This window comes from Mauremys mutica, chromosome 4, assembly GCF_020497125.1.
Source record: "Mauremys mutica isolate MM-2020 ecotype Southern chromosome 4, ASM2049712v1, whole genome shotgun sequence".
In the NCBI taxonomy this organism is placed as follows: Eukaryota; Metazoa; Chordata; order Testudines; family Geoemydidae; genus Mauremys; species Mauremys mutica.
Genome location: NC_059075.1, coordinates 60633209 through 60653370, shown reverse-complemented (window position 1 = coordinate 60653370; position 20162 = coordinate 60633209). Strand labels below are relative to the sequence as shown.

General features: G+C 44.0%; 1 protein-coding gene across 1 annotated transcript; it reads left to right on the top strand.

Moving 5' to 3' along the window:
• The first annotated feature begins 5361 nt into the window (after window positions 1–5361).
• PPP1R14D (protein phosphatase 1 regulatory inhibitor subunit 14D) lies at window positions 5362–16153 on the top strand. Its single transcript, XM_045016112.1, has 4 exons — window positions 5362–5779; window positions 10847–10942; window positions 13617–13649; window positions 15373–16153. The coding sequence occupies exons 1-4, from the start codon at window positions 5591–5593 to the stop codon at window positions 15433–15435; spliced, it is 381 nt and encodes a 126-aa protein (XP_044872047.1). The 5' UTR covers window positions 5362–5590; the 3' UTR covers window positions 15436–16153.
• The last annotated feature ends 4009 nt before the right edge of the window (window positions 16154–20162 follow it).

Sequence of the window (20162 nt, the reverse complement as noted above, 5' to 3'; positions counted from 1 at the left end):
TCACTCCTCCTGACACTCTATAGAGGGGTGGGTGTGTGGGAAAGGAAGGGCAGGTAGAAGTACTATGATGTTCCCCCAAAACAGTTCCACATTCTTGGCATGCACACGTGCTCACACACATATGCACCCTCACCCCTTTGACTGTGGGCTTTCACACTCTTTTACCCATACCACATCCTACCCCACAAGATGATAGGGTGCAAGAGACATGACCATCTCAATGAGTAAACTCCTATCTTGCTCTACATGAATCTCCATGTCTGGCTGTGATGGTTTCTAAAGTGCATGGAGGTGTGGGGTGTGCATCCATCTCTCTCGCAAAAAGTCATTCCTCTCCCTTCTGGGATTTGAGGAGAAGAGACTGACCTGTTCTCTAGAAAGATGAGCTGGGGCCTTTCTGAATTATTCAGTGTGTGTATAACAGTTGTTACGCTGACAGAAAGATACTGCAGCTTAGGTCACAGATGCAGGCTGTAGCTTCTGAGTTTCAAGAAAAGAATGATGTAACTGTATCCTCCTCCTCACAAACCTGACTGCTTCAGGGCCTGGATGTCACAACATCTTGGCGCTGTGACACAAATGTTGCACTTGGAGGTCCTTTTGGAATGTGAGGCCTGGCTCTGAGTTGACTGGACTTTCTACGCACATGCCCAATATCCCAATATGAAATTATATGTTAATTTTAATAATTAGCATTTTTCGTCTGCAGAGGCAAACACTAAGTCCTCACAACACTTTAATGAGAGAGGTCTGTAGTATTGTTCCTATTTTACAAATGGGGAAATGAGGCACAGTGGTTAAATCTAACATTTTCAAACTTAAATGCCTTAAGTTGGGCACCTAAATCCACAGGCATCTAAATAAAAGCATTTGTTAAGCATACACATGTTCCAGAGGAGTCAATTAGCACTACGGTTGCTCAATAACTCTAAAAAAATCAGGCCAGGTGACTAACTTTTCGGCAACCAATCATGAAAATTTTGCCCCAAGCAACTTTCCCAAGGCCATGAAGGGAGTAAGCTGGGATGAAATTCATGATCTTCTGGCTTCCAGTTTTGTTCTCAGAGAATTCAATCACCAAGCTCTCCCTCCCATCAGCACGTTAAATAGACCACTGAATGTTCTTCTGTGTCTCGAGTTCTGAGCTTCCTATGTCATGAGACTAATACAGAACGGGAGGTGAGGTGACAAACGTTACAAGTGGAAGTATATCTATGGATATATTGTTATCATGTTCTGAAAAAGGGGCTAATGATAAAAGAGGCATAGTCCATTGCACTGTAGTAAACTTACAGTAATAATATATCACAGTTGGGCTTGCAATCCTTTTACTTGGAAGGGGGATTAAAGATCTGTGATATTTACAGCACTGTTCCATTTTACAAGGCCACGGCAGCTGCACAGACACACACAAAACAGGGTAACTTTGATTACAGGTACCAATCCACTGTGGCGCTTGTGTCCCTTTCAGACACTGTAACATGTCCTTTTGTTCATGTATGGCCCAGGAGCATTCTAATGTCCTTCCTCCCCACCTAGAAACCTCAGCTCAGCCTCTTCAATAGGAGCAGATTAAAGTCTTGTCAACTGGACGACCTGACTGGGGCCCTATGTTGCAAAGAGGGATCCAACAGTTGCTGTTTGGTAGTCTACGCAGATGAAGTCAGGTGGGTCTTTGCCCTCATCCTAATGGACTGTGTCAACAAAAAAACCCACTACAGAAATTGGCACCAAATGGCACTCTTGGTTCAGAGACCAAGCACTGGATAGACCAATGGAACTAGAACTAGTTCTTCAGCCATGGCAGTGGTCTTTCTAGTCTAGGGGCATTGATGGGGCAATGTGGTGAAGCTTGCATTCCTGCTGCCTTGTTCTGGAGGTAAATTCACTGTCCAGGAAACGTTAATTCAGAGTTAAGGATAACTAGCAGTGTGGTGGCCCTAGAGCTGCTCAGAAAACAAAGTTTTTGTTCTGCAGGAAATTCCCCCGTTTCAAAATTGATTTTCATTCCATTGGAACGAAATGTCAGCATTGGAAATGGGGAAGTTCCATAAAATGTTAAGTTAGAAGCCTCAAAACATTTCATGTGGCTAATGTCACATTGTTTCAACATTATCAAAATGAAACTATTTGACATTATCAACATGAAACGTTTTGATCCTTCCAAGTGGAAATTTCTCATTCCAACATTATGTGCAACTGACAACATGTGCCTGTAAAATGGAACAGGGCTGCAAATAGCTCAGATCTTTAACCCCCTTCCTGTAAAAGAAGGATTCCAAGCCAAACTTGAATATACTATTACTGGATGTTTACTACACTCTAGTGGACTATCTCCCTTTTATCATTCGCTCTGAACTGGCGTATACTGGTCTTTTAAGGCCAGAGGGGGAAATCTGGGAGCCACGGTTACCATGTTCGAGGAGTTCTGGAGCAGAGGATGGCCTAGGAAATGGCAGACGCAGATACTGGGAGAGAGGAAATTATCCTGATGTAATAGTGTTGCAGGGTGGGGTGCAGAGAAAGAAATCCAGGTTAGTGTCTCTTTAAGGGACAAGGAGCCTTGTAGTGTAGAGGGTGGGAGAAGGCTCCTCCTCCCTCTCAACCAACCAGGACAAGTTCCAGAAAGGAGAGTAGCATATAATTTGCCTCTTCCCAGGGGGAGACATTAGCAGGGGAAGGACTGCTTGCCTGCTGACCTCTCCTGGCCCAAGGAGAAAGGCCTGAGATAATTTGACCATGCCTCCAAGTGGTGAGATTGGACCCCAGTAGATGCACCTGGGAGGACTTTGTTAGGAAGGTGTTGTTTGGAGTTTTGTTTGTTTGAAAGACTTTTGCTGCTAGTCCAGCTGAAGCTAGGCAAGAGTAATTTAGAGGGCCTAGCTAAGAGAAGACACCTAGGGGTGCAGCCTGCTACAAGCTCCTTTTCATAAGGTGATACTATCTCCCTAGACATACGTTTGCTTGTACACTATATTACCTCCAGCATTGTCCTGTTTGAGTGGCATAGTAGGCTCAGCAAACAAGAGAGAGAAGAACATTTCCTGAGCTATTTAACATGGATTGGTGAGCTAATAGTCTGAGAATAAGAGTGAAAGCCAGAAGCTACTGAGTTCATCCCAGCTGACTTTCTCCATGGCTTTTGAGCAGTTTCTTGGGCCTTCATTTTCAGAGATACTAAGCAACCACATCTCCAACTGACTTTTTTGTACCAGTGGTGGGTGCTCAGCACCTCAGCAAATCAGGCCATTTATTTAGGCATCCAAGTTTTAAAATGCTAGACTTAACCATAGTGCCTCAGTTTCTCCACTTGCATGCTCGGAGTAACACTACTGAACTCCCTCACAAAGGTGTTGTAAGAAGGAGTGAATACTTCTTTTTAAAGAGGAGAAGTGCAAGTTAATGTACAATTCCAAACTGGGATATTAGCCATGAGTAAAGAGCCCGTTCTGGTCAGATCCAGGCTCACTTTCCAAAGGGACCCCAGGGTACAACATTAGTGTCATGGAACCAAGATGTTGTCACATTGAGGCAGGTCCTAAAGCAGACAAGTTTTAAAAAACTGCTTATTACGTGAGCGCTGCCTGTCCTGTGCACTCAGTGAGGCAGGGGTCCTTGATAACAATAGCATGTGATCGTGTAGTTAAAACTGTGTCCTACTACATATGCACCAGGGGGACTGAATTAAGGTGGCACAGTCAACCTTAATTCTGGCCCCTCCCAACTTCTGAGTGCTTGACTTTGCAACCTTATTAATGTTTGGGGGGTTTTCTCCACCAACTATTTATTATTTAGGAAGTCTTAACATGTTTACATAATGTTCTTTTAATGTAGTTTTTGTATATGTAGACACAATGTTTATATACAATTCATTTTAGATAATAGAATGAAATTAATTAAAGTGAAAAAGTTGAAACAAAATGTTTTTACTTTATCAAAACATTTCAACATTATAAAAAGAAAAACAACAAAGTCAAAACAATTCACTTGGGCTTTCTCCCATCAAAATGTTTATCATAATCAACATGTTCCCTTGAAGTGTTTTGTTTCAGCTACATTTTCTGATTGAAAAAATTTTGAGGAAACTTTTCCCATCAACTCTATTCAGACCCTTTTAGAATATTGGGTGCACCTACAGTTAAATCTGTGTACAGATCTGTTCAAATGTACAAATGAGTTTTTTCTGGCTCATCACAGCAATTCAAACCACATTGTGCAGCTAACGTTTACTCTAAAGAAGTTTTTCCAATATTGCTTCTCCAAAGGGGCAACAGCGGCTGGACAGCAGTTGAGATTAGTCCCATGCAGGTCCTGTTAGTTTGGGGAGTAACAGGAACTGATTTTGAGCCCCAGGGATACTATAATTAAAAAAAAAATCATAAAATGTTGATGTCAAATTATTTTTAAGGGTCTCGTGGGAACCCCTGGCTTAAATGACTTCAAATTTGGACTAGTAACTCTAGCCTAGACCTCTATGAGGCCCAGTAATTTTCAAGACAATCTGAATAAACATGTGAACTTTAGAGCACTTAGAAAAATGGGCTAGCTGAGGGGTTTGCAACCTCTGCCACATGGCTTGCCAGGGTAAGCACCCTGGCAGGCCAGGCCAGTTTGTTTACCTGCCACATTGGCAGTTTTGGTCGATCGCGGCTCCCACTGGCTGCAGTTTGCTGTCCCAGGCCAATGGGGGCGACGGGAAGCTGTGGCCAGCACATCCCTCGTCCGTGCCACTTCCCGACGCCCATTGGCCTGGGATGGTGAACCACGGCCAGTGGGAGCCGCGATCGGCCGAACCTGCTGATGCGGCAGGTAAACAAACTGACTTGGCCCACCAGGGTGCTTACCCTGGCGAGCCACGTGCCAGAGGTTGCCAATCCCTGGGCCAGACAGTAAAGTTGTCTCAGCCTTACAGTGGTGTTACATCGTGCTATAATCCAGGACTTCTGTCTCCAGCAGAAGCTAATTCATCACTGCTGAATTCACTTTTAAAAAAGAAAAACATAAGATCTAGTGTTTCAGCATCAGCTCTCCAAATAGGAACTGGGGTAGACTAAAGAGATCAATGCACTTTAAACACTATAAGAGTCAATGTATTATGTAGGGACAAGTCCTGTGGAACTGTACATGAGGTATGTGCTCATGTACATACATATGTAGAGAAACTGTCATTTAAAACCTGCTTCTCTCACCCTCCCACCTGCTGGAACGGGCTTGTATTAAATATTAACAAGCTTTGTCCATCAGTTCCCTGGGCCTCTTTTAACAACAGACTTATTACAACAGCTTTTCTCCCTCCCACATTGCTTTTGTCAGCACTGCCAATTCTGAAACCTAAGATTCTCTTTCCTGTAACTCTGTCTGCGCTGCCTTATTGCTGCTCTTGCCGTGCAGTTGCTCTCTACCTTTCTCACTCTCTCACTGGGACCACCGATGCTGCCTATCTGCCTTTGGCCATTGTAGGCAGCTTGTACTGCCACAATTGCTCAATGGAAATATAGTAAAGGGGAGGGAGAAGAGAGTGAAACAAAAATACGAAGCCAGAGAGCCCCTGCAGTAGGAGTGGAAGACAGAAGAGCAGGTGGAAGGGGTGATGAGCATGGCCAGTAAGTCCAGAGATTTGCCTCGAGTAACCTTCCAGGCTCCAGAGAAGCCTGGGGAGGAATCATCCCACAAGAAACTGGGCAAGCTAACAGTTAAGTACAACCGCAAAGACCTTCAACGCTGGCTAGACCTGGAGGAATGGATTGATGCCCAGTTGCAGGAGCTGTACCAATACCAGGTAAATAACCGGGCTGGATCAAACTTTCCTTCTTAGGTGTAGGGGAGCCTAGACCCTGTGGGCTATGAAACCTTATCTTTAATTTACTAGGGACAAGTCGGGCAACAACCCAGGTTGTGACGACTGGGGACTCTGTTCTCTATCAAACTTCTTATCACATACTAGAGCTCTCTCTCTCAGTGACGCTGCTGTGTTAGTGCTCAGACTATGGGTAATGGCATGTCTGTCAAGGGCAATAATGGGAACTACAGGCAGAGAGGAAAGAAAGGGGAAGTGGGGATTCAGGCATTGAAGGTAAGGATTTTGTTTCCATCCCCTAGGCCTCCAAAGTTCTCTCCCCAACATTTTCCATAGCAGCAATGTTACTTGGTGGGAGTGTATGTGAGCACATACCTATATAGATGGCAGTAAGAACAGGAGTACTTGTGGCACCTTAGAGCCTAACAAATTTATTTGAGCATAAGTTTTTGTGGGCTATAACCCACTTCATCGGATGCATGCAGTGGAAAATACAGTAGGAATATACACGCACGCACGCACGCACGCACGCAGAGAACATGAAACAATGGGTGTTACCATACACACTATAAGGAGAGTGAACACTAACCCAGGAACCTATCTTGGCAACAAAGCCCGTTGCCAACTCTGTCCACATATAAATTCAGGGGATACCATCATAGGACCTAATCACATCAGCCACACTATCAGAGGCTCGTTCACCTGCACATCTACCAATGTGATATATGCCATCATGTGCGAGCATGTACATTGGCCAAACCAGACAGTCTCTATGTAAAAGAATAAACGGACAGAAATCAGATGTCAAGAATTATAACATTCAAAAACCAGTTGGAGAACACATCAATATCCCTGGCCACTCGATTATAGACCTAAAAGTCACAATATTACAACAAAAAAGCTTCAAAAACAGACTCCAAAGAGAGACTGCTGAATTGGAATTAATCTGCAAATTGGACACCATTAAATTAGGCTTGAATACGGACTGGGAGTGGATGGGCCATTACACAAAGTAAAACTATTTCCCCATGCTTATTTTTCCCCCACTACAGTTCCACACATCTTCTTGTCAATTGCTGGAAATGGGCCATTTTCATTACCACTACAAACAGTTCTTTTACTCTCCTGCTGATAATAGCTCACGTTAACTGATCACTCTCCTTATAGTGTGTATGGTAACACCCATTGTTTCATGTTCTGTGTGTGTGTGTGTGTGTGTGTGTGTGTGTGTGTGTGTGTGTGTGTATATATATATATATATATATATATCTTCCTACTGTATTTTCCACTGCCTACATCCGATGAAGTGGGCTGTAGCCCACGAAAGCTTATGCTCAAATAAATTTGTTAGTCTCTAAGGTGACACAAGTACTCCTGTTTTTTTTGTGGATACAAACTAACACGGCTACTACTCTGAAACCTGTTATAGATGGCAGTGTTCATCCTGAACTGTCTTGGAGCCATGGTACTTAATTCTGGCTACGTCATTTGGGGTTTAAACCAAGGATTTTTCATTGCCTTTGTACAAAAGTTTCCAGTACAGATTGAACACTGAAACATTAACCTGATGTCTCTGAATCCATTCATATATTGTACTTACGTGGCACGTTTGTTGGTAAATCTCAAAGTACTTTGACAAAATGGGTGAATATGTTTTAGTTTCCCTAAATGGGGATAATACTAGAGAAGTTACAGGATTTGCCCTGATCCAAAGCCCATTGAAATGACTGGATCAGGCCCCAAGTCACTAGCAGACACAGGAACAGAACCCAGCTCTCATAAGTCCCCTATCCAGTAGACCACTGTTGCCTTCAGCAGAAAGTGTGGACGGGTTTAACCATTTGTACAAAATAAGACGCACATCGTCACCCCACACATCTTGATTTAGTTGGTGTTGGTCCTGCTTTGAGTAGGGGGTTGGACTGGATGACCTCCTGAGGTCCCTTCCAACCCTGATATTTTATTCGTCTAAAAAATTTGGTTAACTCTTGGATTTCACAGTCTTCCATTTTTGAGCATTGTTGCATTTTCAGATAGACTTGGAAATGGACATGCCAAAATATCCCTCTGGTAATTTCTAGGATCACTTGCTTTTCTATGTGCACTGGAATTTATTAGGTAAACTATTCACTATTTGAAATGAGAAGACAGCTCCTCTTGTATTCACACCATCCACAAAAGACATTTGAAATAAGAGTATATATAGGCACTCTGTTTTGCAGTACGTGTGGCACCTCTAAGAAGGAATGTTTGGTTTCCTGCATTATTATTTCTGTCTTTTTTATTAAGAAAGGTTTTAATCTTCTTGAAGTTAGTAAAACAACTATTAGTTAGACTAGTAAAACGATCACTAGCTAAGCTAGATGATCATAATTGTCCCTTCAGCCCTTAATTTCTATGAATTTCCATTTGAAATTCAGTCATTTATTGTTTATAAAATATTAATGGGAGCTCATCCCATGCTCTGTGTCCCTTATAATATATTAAAATGCACAACAGCATATTCAGTATAAGTACATTTGAATACACTGCCTAAACCCACCCATCAGTAAAATCTGAGTCACAGTATCCTGAACAGAGTCATTAATGTAATGTTTACGAAAGCTACCAGATCGACGGCCATGGTGAACGAAGTCTGTCTATCCATGGAATAGGCACAGCAGCAGTGCCAACTTCCTTGCCAATGTTCCTGTCCTGGCTTTAGGGGACGGGACTGTCTCTAGAGGTGATAGGTTAGTTCAGTATCCAGACCCTTTCTGTCCTGCACCTCTCTGCTGAGATTGCCAACAAGAATGGTGATTCTTTCTGATAATTTTTGTGATATGGAATCTGGACCAGGACCAACAGACGTCAAATGGTAACCATTTTTGGTCATGACTCTCTACCAACCAGAGCTGGATCTAACCCAGCAACCTAGAGATAAAAGGCTCTTTAGTCCATTAGCCATCTAGTTCCCCAGTACTGACCTTCCTAGCAAGTCTATCCCTAGAACTTACTCTTTTCTGTTTCCATTTGCCAGAGATGTGCTGATCATGTGGCTTGAAGAGATATTGAAGCTGGACACTTTTTGGCTTCATCCTATCATCTAAAATAATAATGAAACACCCCTATGTATGTGGTTTTACTTTCTTTGGCTTTAGTCAAATCTTTGTTCAATGCTTCTTTGGCATTCAAGACCAGCAGTTCCAGGCTCATGTGACAATCCCATCACGAAAAACATGTAGAGCATGTCTGTGCACGTGCCCAGTAGGAACAGCAATGTAGAACAGGCAGTGGCACCAAGATGTCACTGTGCTCATGTGACAAGATCAGTGACATTTGATATCATTAGGCTCCTGAGAGCCAACGCCTACGGTGGAGAAGGATGAAAGGAACCCACTTCCAGCTTAGAATATATAGACCCTTTCTGTACCTCGTATTTGTGGAACTGGCAAAAGTGGAGTTATGGATGGGACTGAGAGTATTTTTATGAGGGAGTTTGAGGTAATGGGGCACTACTGTAAGGAAGCTCACACCCTGGAGGATTAAGTGGAGGTGACAGGAGACATCTCTAAGAAAGACAGAACAATTGTTGCTTCTTTAAAGAGTAAGGGTTTTTTGCTACTCAGAGGAGCTAGTAACATTTAAAGCACCTGTTTCAAAAAAATTCACAAGTGGCCTACTGACAGTTCTTGATGGTACCATGTGCGAGACAAAGGTGTAATTCCCTCTCAACTCTCACTACACTGGGCCCACAAATGAGCATTTTTAAAAGAGCCATAAAGGCAATACTAAAGTACCTTTTTCACCTATGATCGCCTGAGAGTTTCCATTATGTAATCAGAGTTTGAAATCATTAACATTGCTGGTGGGTCACCATGTCCAAAGGTAAAGATTCAGAGACTTGTTTTCCTTTCATTACTGCAAAGACTTAGCAGGAAGAAGGTATTTCTGGAAGGTATTGCCAACTGACTGGGGCCTGTGCTGCTGGCTCCTCTCCTGCACAGGAAATTCCCCAGAATTCAGACATGCATTTCAGGATCCATAATCTCAGGGTAAGCATCCAAAATTCCATCCCTAGTTCTAACAAATCTTGATACCTGGTCCAAACACACTTGGAAGTACCACATCACAGTATATGCAAGTTTAGAGATTGTTGGCACCGGTACAGCAGTTTCTTGTAAATGTTTTATGAAGGATTAAAAAAACAACAACCTACCAGACAAATCCTAGAATCAGTTGGGTCTGAAGGAGTCTCTCATGGGCCATCCCATTCCGCTCCTAGCATCAAGGCAGTACTATCTTTGTTAGCCCTGATAGTCTAGTCTTCAATAGCTCATTACACAACCTCATTGGCAGCTTGTTCCATTGCTCTGAATGTCCTTAGCATTATTCAGTTTCCTAATATATCTTAGAAGTCTAAGCATCAGGGTTGAAACAACCAGGCTCCCTAAAATCACCGGTTCAGATATTAGCAGGATCAAGTCAAACAGTCATATTTCTGCTATGGGCAAATGGAGTGCTGCAGACTTTGTGCTTAGATCTTTCAAAGGAGAACTTAGAGTTCCATGTTGACCTGGCCCTTTGGGACCCAACTCCCTTGACCTTTTGGGAAGGCCTAATTGTTACTCATTCCATTTTGTAAAAGATGGTTTACCTCAACTGGGGTTCATCCTATTTCAGCTGCATTAGGTCCTTCCATAGGGTCTTCTTATGATAGCATCATGCTCCTTGGGCAGGTATTCGGTGTTGTGGTGGGACTGTTTGACACCTTTGGGAGCTAAATCTGGAGGAGCTGAAAGATGTTGCTTGTGTCAAGCCACAGTCTGCGTGTTGGGATGTGGTGCTGCTAGAGATGAGTTTGAATCAGAACCCTTGTTCTAAATACCCTCATATTTCAGGAAGATTCATATCTTAATCCAGTCTTTGCCACATGGGCCTCTCTAGAAATGAATCCTTCCTCCACCCCACTTTCTTCCCCCCCCCCACCCCGCAGTTCTCCACACAAAGTCCTCTTGAATGCTTATCAGTTGACAGGACAGGTTTATTTACTATGTTTTTCTGCTCTAGCTGCAGGAGAAAGCAGATACAGCAACTCCTGAACCAGAAATTGACATTGAAGATCTTCTAGAGGTCTCCAACGAGGAACAGAAATCAAAACTACAGGTCAGACAGACTGTCCGTTATTATTTAGCTAAGACCCTGTCTACACTCGAAAATTGACCTATTACTGAAAATACGAGTCAACAGTAGGTCGCTCTGGATTGGTGTAAATACTTATGTGGATAACACAAAACTATCAACTCCATTCCAAAAGCCAGGATTAAGGGCTGCTTTATACTCAGCTTTTGCACTGATTTAATCAAACTGGTAGAGAAAATGATTTAGTTCAATCCTAATGTGGTTGCCATAATACTGATATAAATCACTTATACCCATATAGCCACATCCGCACTAAGGGGTTGCACTGATTGAACTAACTTGGGTTTTTTTTCTACCAAGTTAGTTAAATTGGTGCACAAACTGAGTGTAGAGCTGTGCTAAGACTCAAGTTTGACTGCACAGAAACTTATCAGTTCATTCCACCAGGTGTCAATCTGTAATAGTTTGGAAAACAATTTTGTTCCTGTAAGGTAGAGAACTCACCACCACAGCAACCCCTTGTGTCAGGGTGCAATGCTGCATGGGTCATTATCTCCTGTGCCATCTGCCACTTGTCAGGTCTTCCACAGCTCAGCCCTCTGGCCCAGTCACATGAAGTTCAGTCCCCTTCCGGGTTAAAAAACACAACCAAATAGTCTTACAACAAGAGAGCCTTCAGCCACCTCTTGAGCTACTCCTCAGCCTGTCCATTGGGCTGAGTCTTTGGCCCCACCTGGGCTCAATATTCCTTCTGTTTGGCTTGCATACCCCTTCCTCAGGGGCTGATAGGGGAAGAGAGGCCCCCTCAGTTCTGGGTTCTGGTCCAAGGATCCTGTATTAAGAAGAACAGGAGTACTTGTGGCACCTTAGAGACTAACAAGTTTATTTGAGCATAATAATATGCTTAATTATTAGTCTCTAAGGGCCACAAGTACTCCTGTTCTTTTTACTGATACAGACTAACACAGCTGCTACTCTGAAACCTGTATTAAGAAGCTAGGTCTAATCCATCAAACATGCTGCAATTTCTCTGGGTGGCTTATCTCCAAGCCACATGTGCTGCTTCTCCACAGCTTGTATTTAACACAGCCTCCCTTTGGTTCCCAGGCCTCTCACTTCTCTCTAGATCCTCCCAACTCCTCCTTTCCTGATTTATTAGCTTCTCTGCCCCTCTTGGGCTCCGCTAAAGTGTTTTTTACTGACCCTACCAATAGGCCTCCCCTACAGGAGCCTGGCCTGCTCCTGCAGAGTTCTTCCTCTGTTCCTTCTGGTTTTAACAGGTTTCCCTCACTGCTGCCCTTCCTCAAGGATTCTGGCAATTCCTGCTCCTTTTAGGCTTTTGCTCAGGGTTTCCCCCCAAAGTAACTTGTGCTTCCTATGGGTCCTCCTCCCTGACTTCTTGCCTGTTTAAGTCATCTCTCAGGGCTTCTACCCTTGAGAGCCAAAGAATGACCCCTCCTCCTACCTACAAGGTAGTCCTGCCTTTTTTTGCAGTCTCTCCCCTCAACTGAGCGCTTTGACTCTGTGTTGTCTTTTCCTAACCCTTTCACTAACTAGCCTCAAACTGCCTTGTCACCATCAGGTATGGGATAGCTGGTAGGTCACAGGCAAGGCTGAGCCTGGCTTATCTTAAAGGGCCAGCCAGCCTCTGAGTCCCATTCACACCCATTGTCAGCAAGAAGTCCCTATCCCATTGTACGCAGGGCCAGAGTGTCCTATTTTTATGGCTTATACACTTCTCCCATTTAATATGTGAACTGAAAATTTCCTTATCCACACTAACTGTCCCCAGTGATTTGTTAGGGATGAGTGAGCTACTCAGAAGTAACTCAAACTTTCACCCAAAGTTTGAACTAAACCTATTCTGAGATTAGAAAAGGTTACCTTTTAACGCAGTGGTTCTCATTCTCTCAGAAGGCTCTGTACTTCTGTGTTCCTGGCAGCAGCCAATGCAGAAAAGCCAAAAAAACCCAAACGGAATAGCTGTTCTTGAGGTATTTCTTGCCCAGACAGAAGCCTGAAGTAGCTTAAATCACATAAGATTATGAGGCCTGTTCTTATGGGGTTTTGCAGCCCAGTTTTGCAGATACTCGAGGCTGGGTTAAGCTTCCAAATGCTTACAGGTTGATCCAAAATAACTCCTGAGAGTTTTGCAGTAATAGTTAGCTCTTATAGGGTTTGATACAAAGCCCATGGAAGTTAATGGAAAGAGTCACACTGACTTCAGTGGACTTTGGATCAGGGCCACACAGTGTTCTTCAGATGTAGGCCTCAGAATGAAAGTATTATTACTAAAAACCATACTGGCAGCAGACTCTCTACACATCAGACACCGTACACACTGTGATAGCTTCCGGAGCCCTCTGGGGTGATGCGATTGAAATGCAGAACTGCTAACGGGATCCAATTCTGTGGAACAGGAACGAAGTACAGACCTCTACGTTGTACATAACAGTGTTTTGGTGACTGTGGGTCCTGGGATCTCCTGCAGCATTCAGTACAGAACAGCGTTGATGAGTATGGATTGGAGTCCATGAATGGTGTGGCATGATGCAGGTGATGGTGATCTCAGGCTCTGGAACATCATTGGATCATGTAGCACACTAGATATGGCAGCCTTACATACTCTTCCTGTATCTTAAAAAGGAAAAACAAATAGACAAACTCCTAAGGAACTAACATGAGTTTTGCCTTGCAGGAAATTCTTCATGAGTGTTCCAGACCTACAGAGGTGAGTGAAGCATCGTCAATGAGCATTTAGTCTTAGTCTCATACTGTGCTGTGGCAATGTGGCTTGGTTCCATCTGGTTAAATAGCCACTATGCTCTGCAGATAGTTGAAGCTTGAGTTAACAAGCTTGTTTACTCTCAGGAGGTTTTTTATACTTTATTCCACATGGCTGTAAAAACTAATATAAATATATAGAAGTGAATGGAGAGCAGTGACCAATGAGGTTAATTTCAGATGTGTATTTCCTACGGTGTTCTCAGTCTATTTCCTAGTTAAGGAGTCAAAGGAAATATCAGAAGCAGTAATGATCTCTGAAAGAATAGACCAAGTAGGCAATGTGGTACTGTTAGTACATAATTGTAACTTGCCTCTGTAGTGTATCTCCATTGTATCTTGTCCAGTCCTGGTAAATGGCTGCACAAAGTTTAATGTACAGAAAATAGGGCTGGCAAATGATTCACATGGAAATTAAACTTAACCAAACTAGTCTGCAGAAACCGAGCCAGAATCCTGCTAACTCAGGATTGGCTGGCAGTCCCACCATCAAGGCTGACTGTGGGGCTCTAACAGTCCATCTCCAAATCGCAGGCAAGAGCACAAGGCTAATTGTGCCCACATGGATAACCAGCAGGAGTTTGTGCAGTTCACGGGTTTAATGAATGTAATCACAAGGCTGTTTAGTGGCTGACCTTAGCAAATAGGACAGCCACCTAACAAGTAACTGAATTAGTGTTTTCTTACCCAAAGAGTCTGTGTTAAGCTCAGCTCTGCGAAGTCAGGCCTCCAATACACCGGCCTGATTTTAAGCAGGAGCCTTATCAGTCCACTGTGCACACAGTGGTTTCTGCAGAATGCAAAGACCTTAGAGTGACCTGTTAGATAGGGGAGGAGTTTAGGTTACCTGATCTATTTTGGTCATGTTGGTTGTTATGAAGAGGGTGGAATTTGTGCTACTTACAGTGGCAGCCATGCAGAATGACCAGATGCCTCAGTTTTGAGGGATAGTCCTTGACAGTTTGGTGAAACCTGGGTTTTCTCTCAGTTTCACTAGAACTGGTCAAGTAACTTCCCTTCCACCTGGTCAGCCCATCCTCATTCATTCATTCATTCATGCCCGTCACCCTAATCAGGGTCACCCCGTGCTAATGTTTGTCCTCAAACACAAAAATGTGTTATTCCCTCCCCCCCCGCTCCCCCCACTACTTCCTCACTGAAGCAAGCCAGCTATTATGGGTCACAATGTGGGATGCCCTGTAATCCACTACATAGTAGTATGGCCATTTCAGCGAGGAAGCAGCAGGCATATTATGGCCTAGATGTTGAGAGCAGCAGGACGTGGATGGGAGGTTGCGGTGGAAGTAGGGGACTCTGTGCAAAAACGATAGAGGCAGCTGTACCCTGAAGTCATCTAATGGTGGGAACAAACAGGCTCCATGGAGAGGAAGGGGTGGGCTGCCTGGGAAAGAGAGACAAAGCGTGTGTGACTGCCCTGAAGAGAGCTGGAAGAGGGGAGAGGCTGCCCCTCCCTCGCTGACACAAATCTCCCCTTCCCCTCCCCTCCCCAAACAAAAGAACAGGACCTGTTCTGCATTCCAACGTTCTGGTCACTGGACCGCTGCTAAATATGAAGGGCAGTAAGGGGGAATGCCCAGGCATGTGACTCTTACAGCTGTGGCTGAGCACAATAAGCATTAAAGCCTTCTTCTGACTGACTCTCATTCCAGGACTTCATTACGGAACTGCTCAGTCGACTGCAAGGTCTCAGGAAAATCCCTCAAAGGAAATGATCCTATCCATCATGAGAGACACCCCCCTTCCATCCTGTATTGCTCACATGAAAGCGGGCATCTTCCCAGGACAGAGAATCACATGGGAAGATCATTTTACAGTTTTTCTAGGACTTGGTGTTCTGAGAAGCATCTTAGATACTTTTAGCATCACATTCCAGCTTCATGTTCACAGGGAGGGGCTTGTGTTTATCTTGCTGATATTTAAAGAGCTGTTACATTAAAGGAGAGGGCAGATCCCCTTCTTTTCTTTTTCATTCATTTTCTTTTTGAAGGAACCTCTCCTTTGGCTGAGGAAGCGTTAGACACAGCTCCCTTTGGAGCCATTCAGGGCTGCTCCTGCTGCCCGGTGACAGAAGGGAGAAAGAAGGCATTGGCTGTTATCCATCCTTCACCAGGGACAGGGAGTTGCTAGTCCACTGCTCCCAGCCCCTGCTTGTGAACAGACCTTCTGGCTCTAGGCCAGCACATGGACAAAGGGTCACTTCTTATATTTTTCTAGTCACTCTTTTTATTAATCATCCCTCCCTGGTGGAAAGCTGGGCAGAAAATACACTCCCTGGAGCTTTTCCTTCCATCCTACTGTACGTCCCACAGGTTGATTAATATTTGTGGGGCATGGGACTTTTTAATGAGCTAGCAGCACCTCAAACAAATACGAGGACCTGCAAGGGATTTTTAAGGGACTGCACAGCTGCCTGTGTAAGGGCATTTTGGAAGACACTCAATTTGTATATTAAAATGCATAGAAATCCAGACCTGCTTGTGATGTGAGGGTTTTTGTTCTGCATTCAAAGAGGAAATCCAGAGAGGGAAGAAAAATCTAATTAAAAGCCCGTCAATCCAGGGCTGGCTAAGTGCTCTCTTTGTGGGGAGTATTCAGGAAGAGAGGATGGGAGAGGCTCAGCAACCCAAAGGGGATGTAGGAGCTGGAGCCTTGTGCCTCTGTACCACATCTTCTAGATGTAGCAGGAGTGGGACTCATAAACCACATCCAGAGAGACAGTAAGGTGGCAAGAGTGGGATGGAAATAAGATGGTAAATGAAGAGGATCAGTTAGACTCAGACAACTCCCATATGATAGAAGAGACTCCTGGTTTCCCCCCCACACACAACTAACGCACATAGCTTCACCTCTGTTTAGGAGAGTGTAAGTCTCTATGGGAGAGAAAGTCCCATGTCCCATTATGCTAGTGATCAGACTACTGGGTTTGTCCTTGTGTTCCGATTTGTCATACAGTGTTGCAAAAAGAGGGACCAGGGCCTACAATGCAAAGGAGCCCTGCAGCATTAAGGCCAGCGCATCTGACAGCTAACAACAGAAACTGACTAAAATCTTGGGCTGCACCAGAAATCTCTACATGTTTTAAGTCTTAAATTACATCAGTCCCCCATCCTAGTTAATGACAGGGTGCAGACTGGTACATTTGTCCCCCATCCTAGAGTTCAGAGCACACCACCAGGAGGGCCAGAGAAAATGGCTGTTTCCTGGCTGAGAGAAGCATGTGTCCCTGGGCTGGTTGGTTCTTACATTTACACCCTTTTTGAAGCCGATGTGCCATATAGCCAGTCTTGGGAGACTTATCCTGCCAAGGTCATACCTAGCTCTATAGGTACTTCAAGCCTCATCTGCAGTGTGATGAAAGCATGGATGTGCCACATTCGCTATGTGCCAGCTGCATGCCCATCAGTATGCCCATGTGGGAGTGTTGGGTCATGGGTATGTCCTTCCTGTGGCAGTGTTGGGACCTTGGCACGTGCTTGGCAGGCCATCATCTGGCCTCGGCACATAGAATAATCTTGAAAACTTCTCTTCAAAGCTCAATTCTACAAATTAAATAAAAAGTTAAAATGCTGAAAAGATCAGAGGTGATGCTGGGCCAGAGCCTTAGCTGGTATAAATTGGCCTAGCTGCCTTGAAGCCAATATATCTACACTGATTTACACCTGCTGAGGTTCTGACCTTTATCATTTCACTGCCACTCAGAGAGCAGGGCAGAGGCTAGCCCAGCCAAAGAGTTCATTAATCCACTGAGCTGATAAAAATGTTGGAAGTTTTCCCGACAAAGCCAATTATGATCTTTCTTGCTCAACACCTGTTTTACAAGCTAGTCTGGTTTCTGCCAGGCCAGGAGCTTAGTCAAACGTAGCAAAGGATCAAACTGAGGTGAAGGTGGAAGATCCAGTTTTGACAAGGGATAGGCAATAAGCTGGGCGGACTGAACTAGAGTTACGACAATCGCCAGAGGTTCACGTAGCTGCCATGGGAACAGAGATGTGCACTTGGGCAAGCCTTCGCTTGTATTCTACTGGCTCAATGCGTTCTGCTTGTTGAACCATATTTGACTAGGGAGAGCACAAAGGAGCTGAAATGCCTCTCCCCTTGCACCATCTTGGATGTTATCCTTATGGCTGGACGACCCACCACCCACCTCCTACCCCCTGCCTTTACTCTGGGTGCCATGAAGGGACTTGGGCCATGCTGTGGGTCAGGGATTGTTAAAAACAGGTTTGGGAAGGTATTTTTAAAAATAACCCGTGTGTCCTGTTTACTTTGCCTTCACATGCTCTCCTCAGCAGACACAGTCCAAGTGGGGAGAAGCAGTCAAGCCCTCCGTGCTGTAGTGCTGGTGCACCATCCCCAAACATGGTAATTCTTGAGATCCAAACTCTAAAGGAAACCCCACACAACACAGCAACAATTCAGGGCAAGCCCTAGCATGAATATGGGGTTTGAAAAACCTCAGGGACTTGGGTAAGTAATGTTAAAATTTTGTCTCAAAATATATTTGCCTATCAGCCAGGAACCGCTCCAAAAATCCATTCTGATTTCCCAGATCAATACAAGAGAGAGGGGAAATTAAGAGGATCTGTTAAGTTCAAAAAATCATATTAAAAAAAATGTACAAAATTGCAAGTCTTTTTTTTCAGTGGAAAGAATTCTTCAAATATAGTATGTTGTTGTTTATTGTTTGGATTTATTTCAGTCTGGACCATGAAAATAGACTAGCCAATTTTGCTGTTGTTTACAAGCAGTTTCTAGTTACTTTTATTATCCTGGTTCTCAGGCACTAGCTCAAGCCTGCCAGGGGTGAGTTGCAAGTATTGCATGGGAATGTTTGTATATCTTAGCCCATGTGCATGAAATAAAGATTTCCCCCTGCATCATGCTCCTAATAACACCTCTGAGCTCCCCTCTCAAATATTCAGGTTATAAACTCTTCTGATGTCATAATCATTCTCGATTCTCCAGCCAAAAAGGGCAAGATCTGATATTTCAAATGCAGAAAATCAACATTCTGGGGGGAGAAAACCCTTTCAGGCCCTTTCTATCCCTCATAAAGAAGCAAAAAAGGGCACAAGTCCAATTTTGTTTCTTTTGCAGATACAGTGCTCGCACCTTCATTTGCACAGCCTGGGATTTCATAGCTTTTGCTGAGTATTTTCAAAGCACTGGCCAAGGCTATAACCACACCAGTCCCTGGGAAGTTGTTCAGGGCTTTAGCCATACGACTCTTTAAAAGCATGCTTCTTAAATAAGGGTCACATTATTTGTCTTTCCCAAAGAGAAAACCAAAAGGTTAGTTTGTCTACCCTGCTGCAAACAGCCCTCTTTCCCCACACTATAGAAGTTGATAAGCTAGTGATGGAGTCTAATGCATTTCAAGGGGAGGGTCACAGAAAAGGCCCATTATCACACAGCATCAACAAAAGTTCATTTTCTGTGGAGAGGGGAGGATTAGTCTGTGTGACCAAAGCAAGTAAAGAGAAGCTCCCATGCATGACTAAGTATTAAACGTCAGTTCCAGGACATGTCTTTCTGGGTTCAATGAGATGAGCCCACAGGAACCCTGGGCAAGCCAGCAGGCTGGCTCAAGCTGTAACCTACCAATTGTTTTCCTCATGAGATTCACTTGTTAGGGCTCACAGGGCCACCCTGGCTGACTGTATAAATAGCTACAAGTTCAACTGTGGCTGAGGAATCCAGGAAGTTCAATAGGATGGTGTTGAGACTCACCTAGGCATAATTAACCCACAGGTCAGGGTCAGGTGTTTAAGAGAAGTAGCTGTGAAGCAAAGAATTGAATGCATATAGTCTGAATGTCTGGAGGGGAGTCAGGATTAAGACCTACTGCTGGAGCAGTTTGGACAAATACTACACAGAGACGCCTCTTAAAAATCAAACAGACAGCAGACATTTGAACAGCAGTAACACTCCTCACCCCCTGAAAATACTGAGCCACAAAGGGAACAAGGCAGATCTTTTCTGTAAGTGTAGGTGGTTAGCTATCTGAGTAATCATTCCAGTCCAATAATTATGAAGTGGCTCCCACTCCTACGCAGTAAAACCCAGAAATGAATCTTGGTTTTCCTCTTTTAGACTAACCTCCTCAGACCAGGAACTGTTTATTATCATCTTGTGAGTGCTGGGCTTTTTGTCAGCATTACATCATAATAATCCAATACCTTTCCTACTCAGCTATCCCAAAGCTCTGTACTAAGGAGTTAGGCACTGCCACTGTTAATATAAACAGAACTTCAGCCACTTATGGCTTACTCAGAACAGTATTAGAGAGAGTGAATTTTGCCAGGTCAGTGCATAACCCCAATGACTTTGGTCTTAGGGATCTGTGATGTGCACCAGGACAGGCACCAGAGATGGGCAAGAATAGAGCTCCATTTAATGTATTCATTCATAGGAACAGAAATATGTGGGGGAAGTGGAG

Excerpts from the sequence above, each read along its gene's own strand:
- PPP1R14D (XM_045016112.1), top strand. The coding sequence starts at position 5,591 with ATGAGCATGGCCAGTAAGTCCAGAGATTTGCCTCGAGTAACCTTCCAG. Across the intron at positions 5,780-10,846 it reads AGGAGCTGTACCAATACCAG|CTGCAGGAGAAAGCAGATAC; the intron begins GTAAATAACCGG and ends TTTCTGCTCTAG. Across the intron at positions 10,943-13,616 it reads AACAGAAATCAAAACTACAG|GAAATTCTTCATGAGTGTTC; the intron begins GTCAGACAGACT and ends TTTGCCTTGCAG.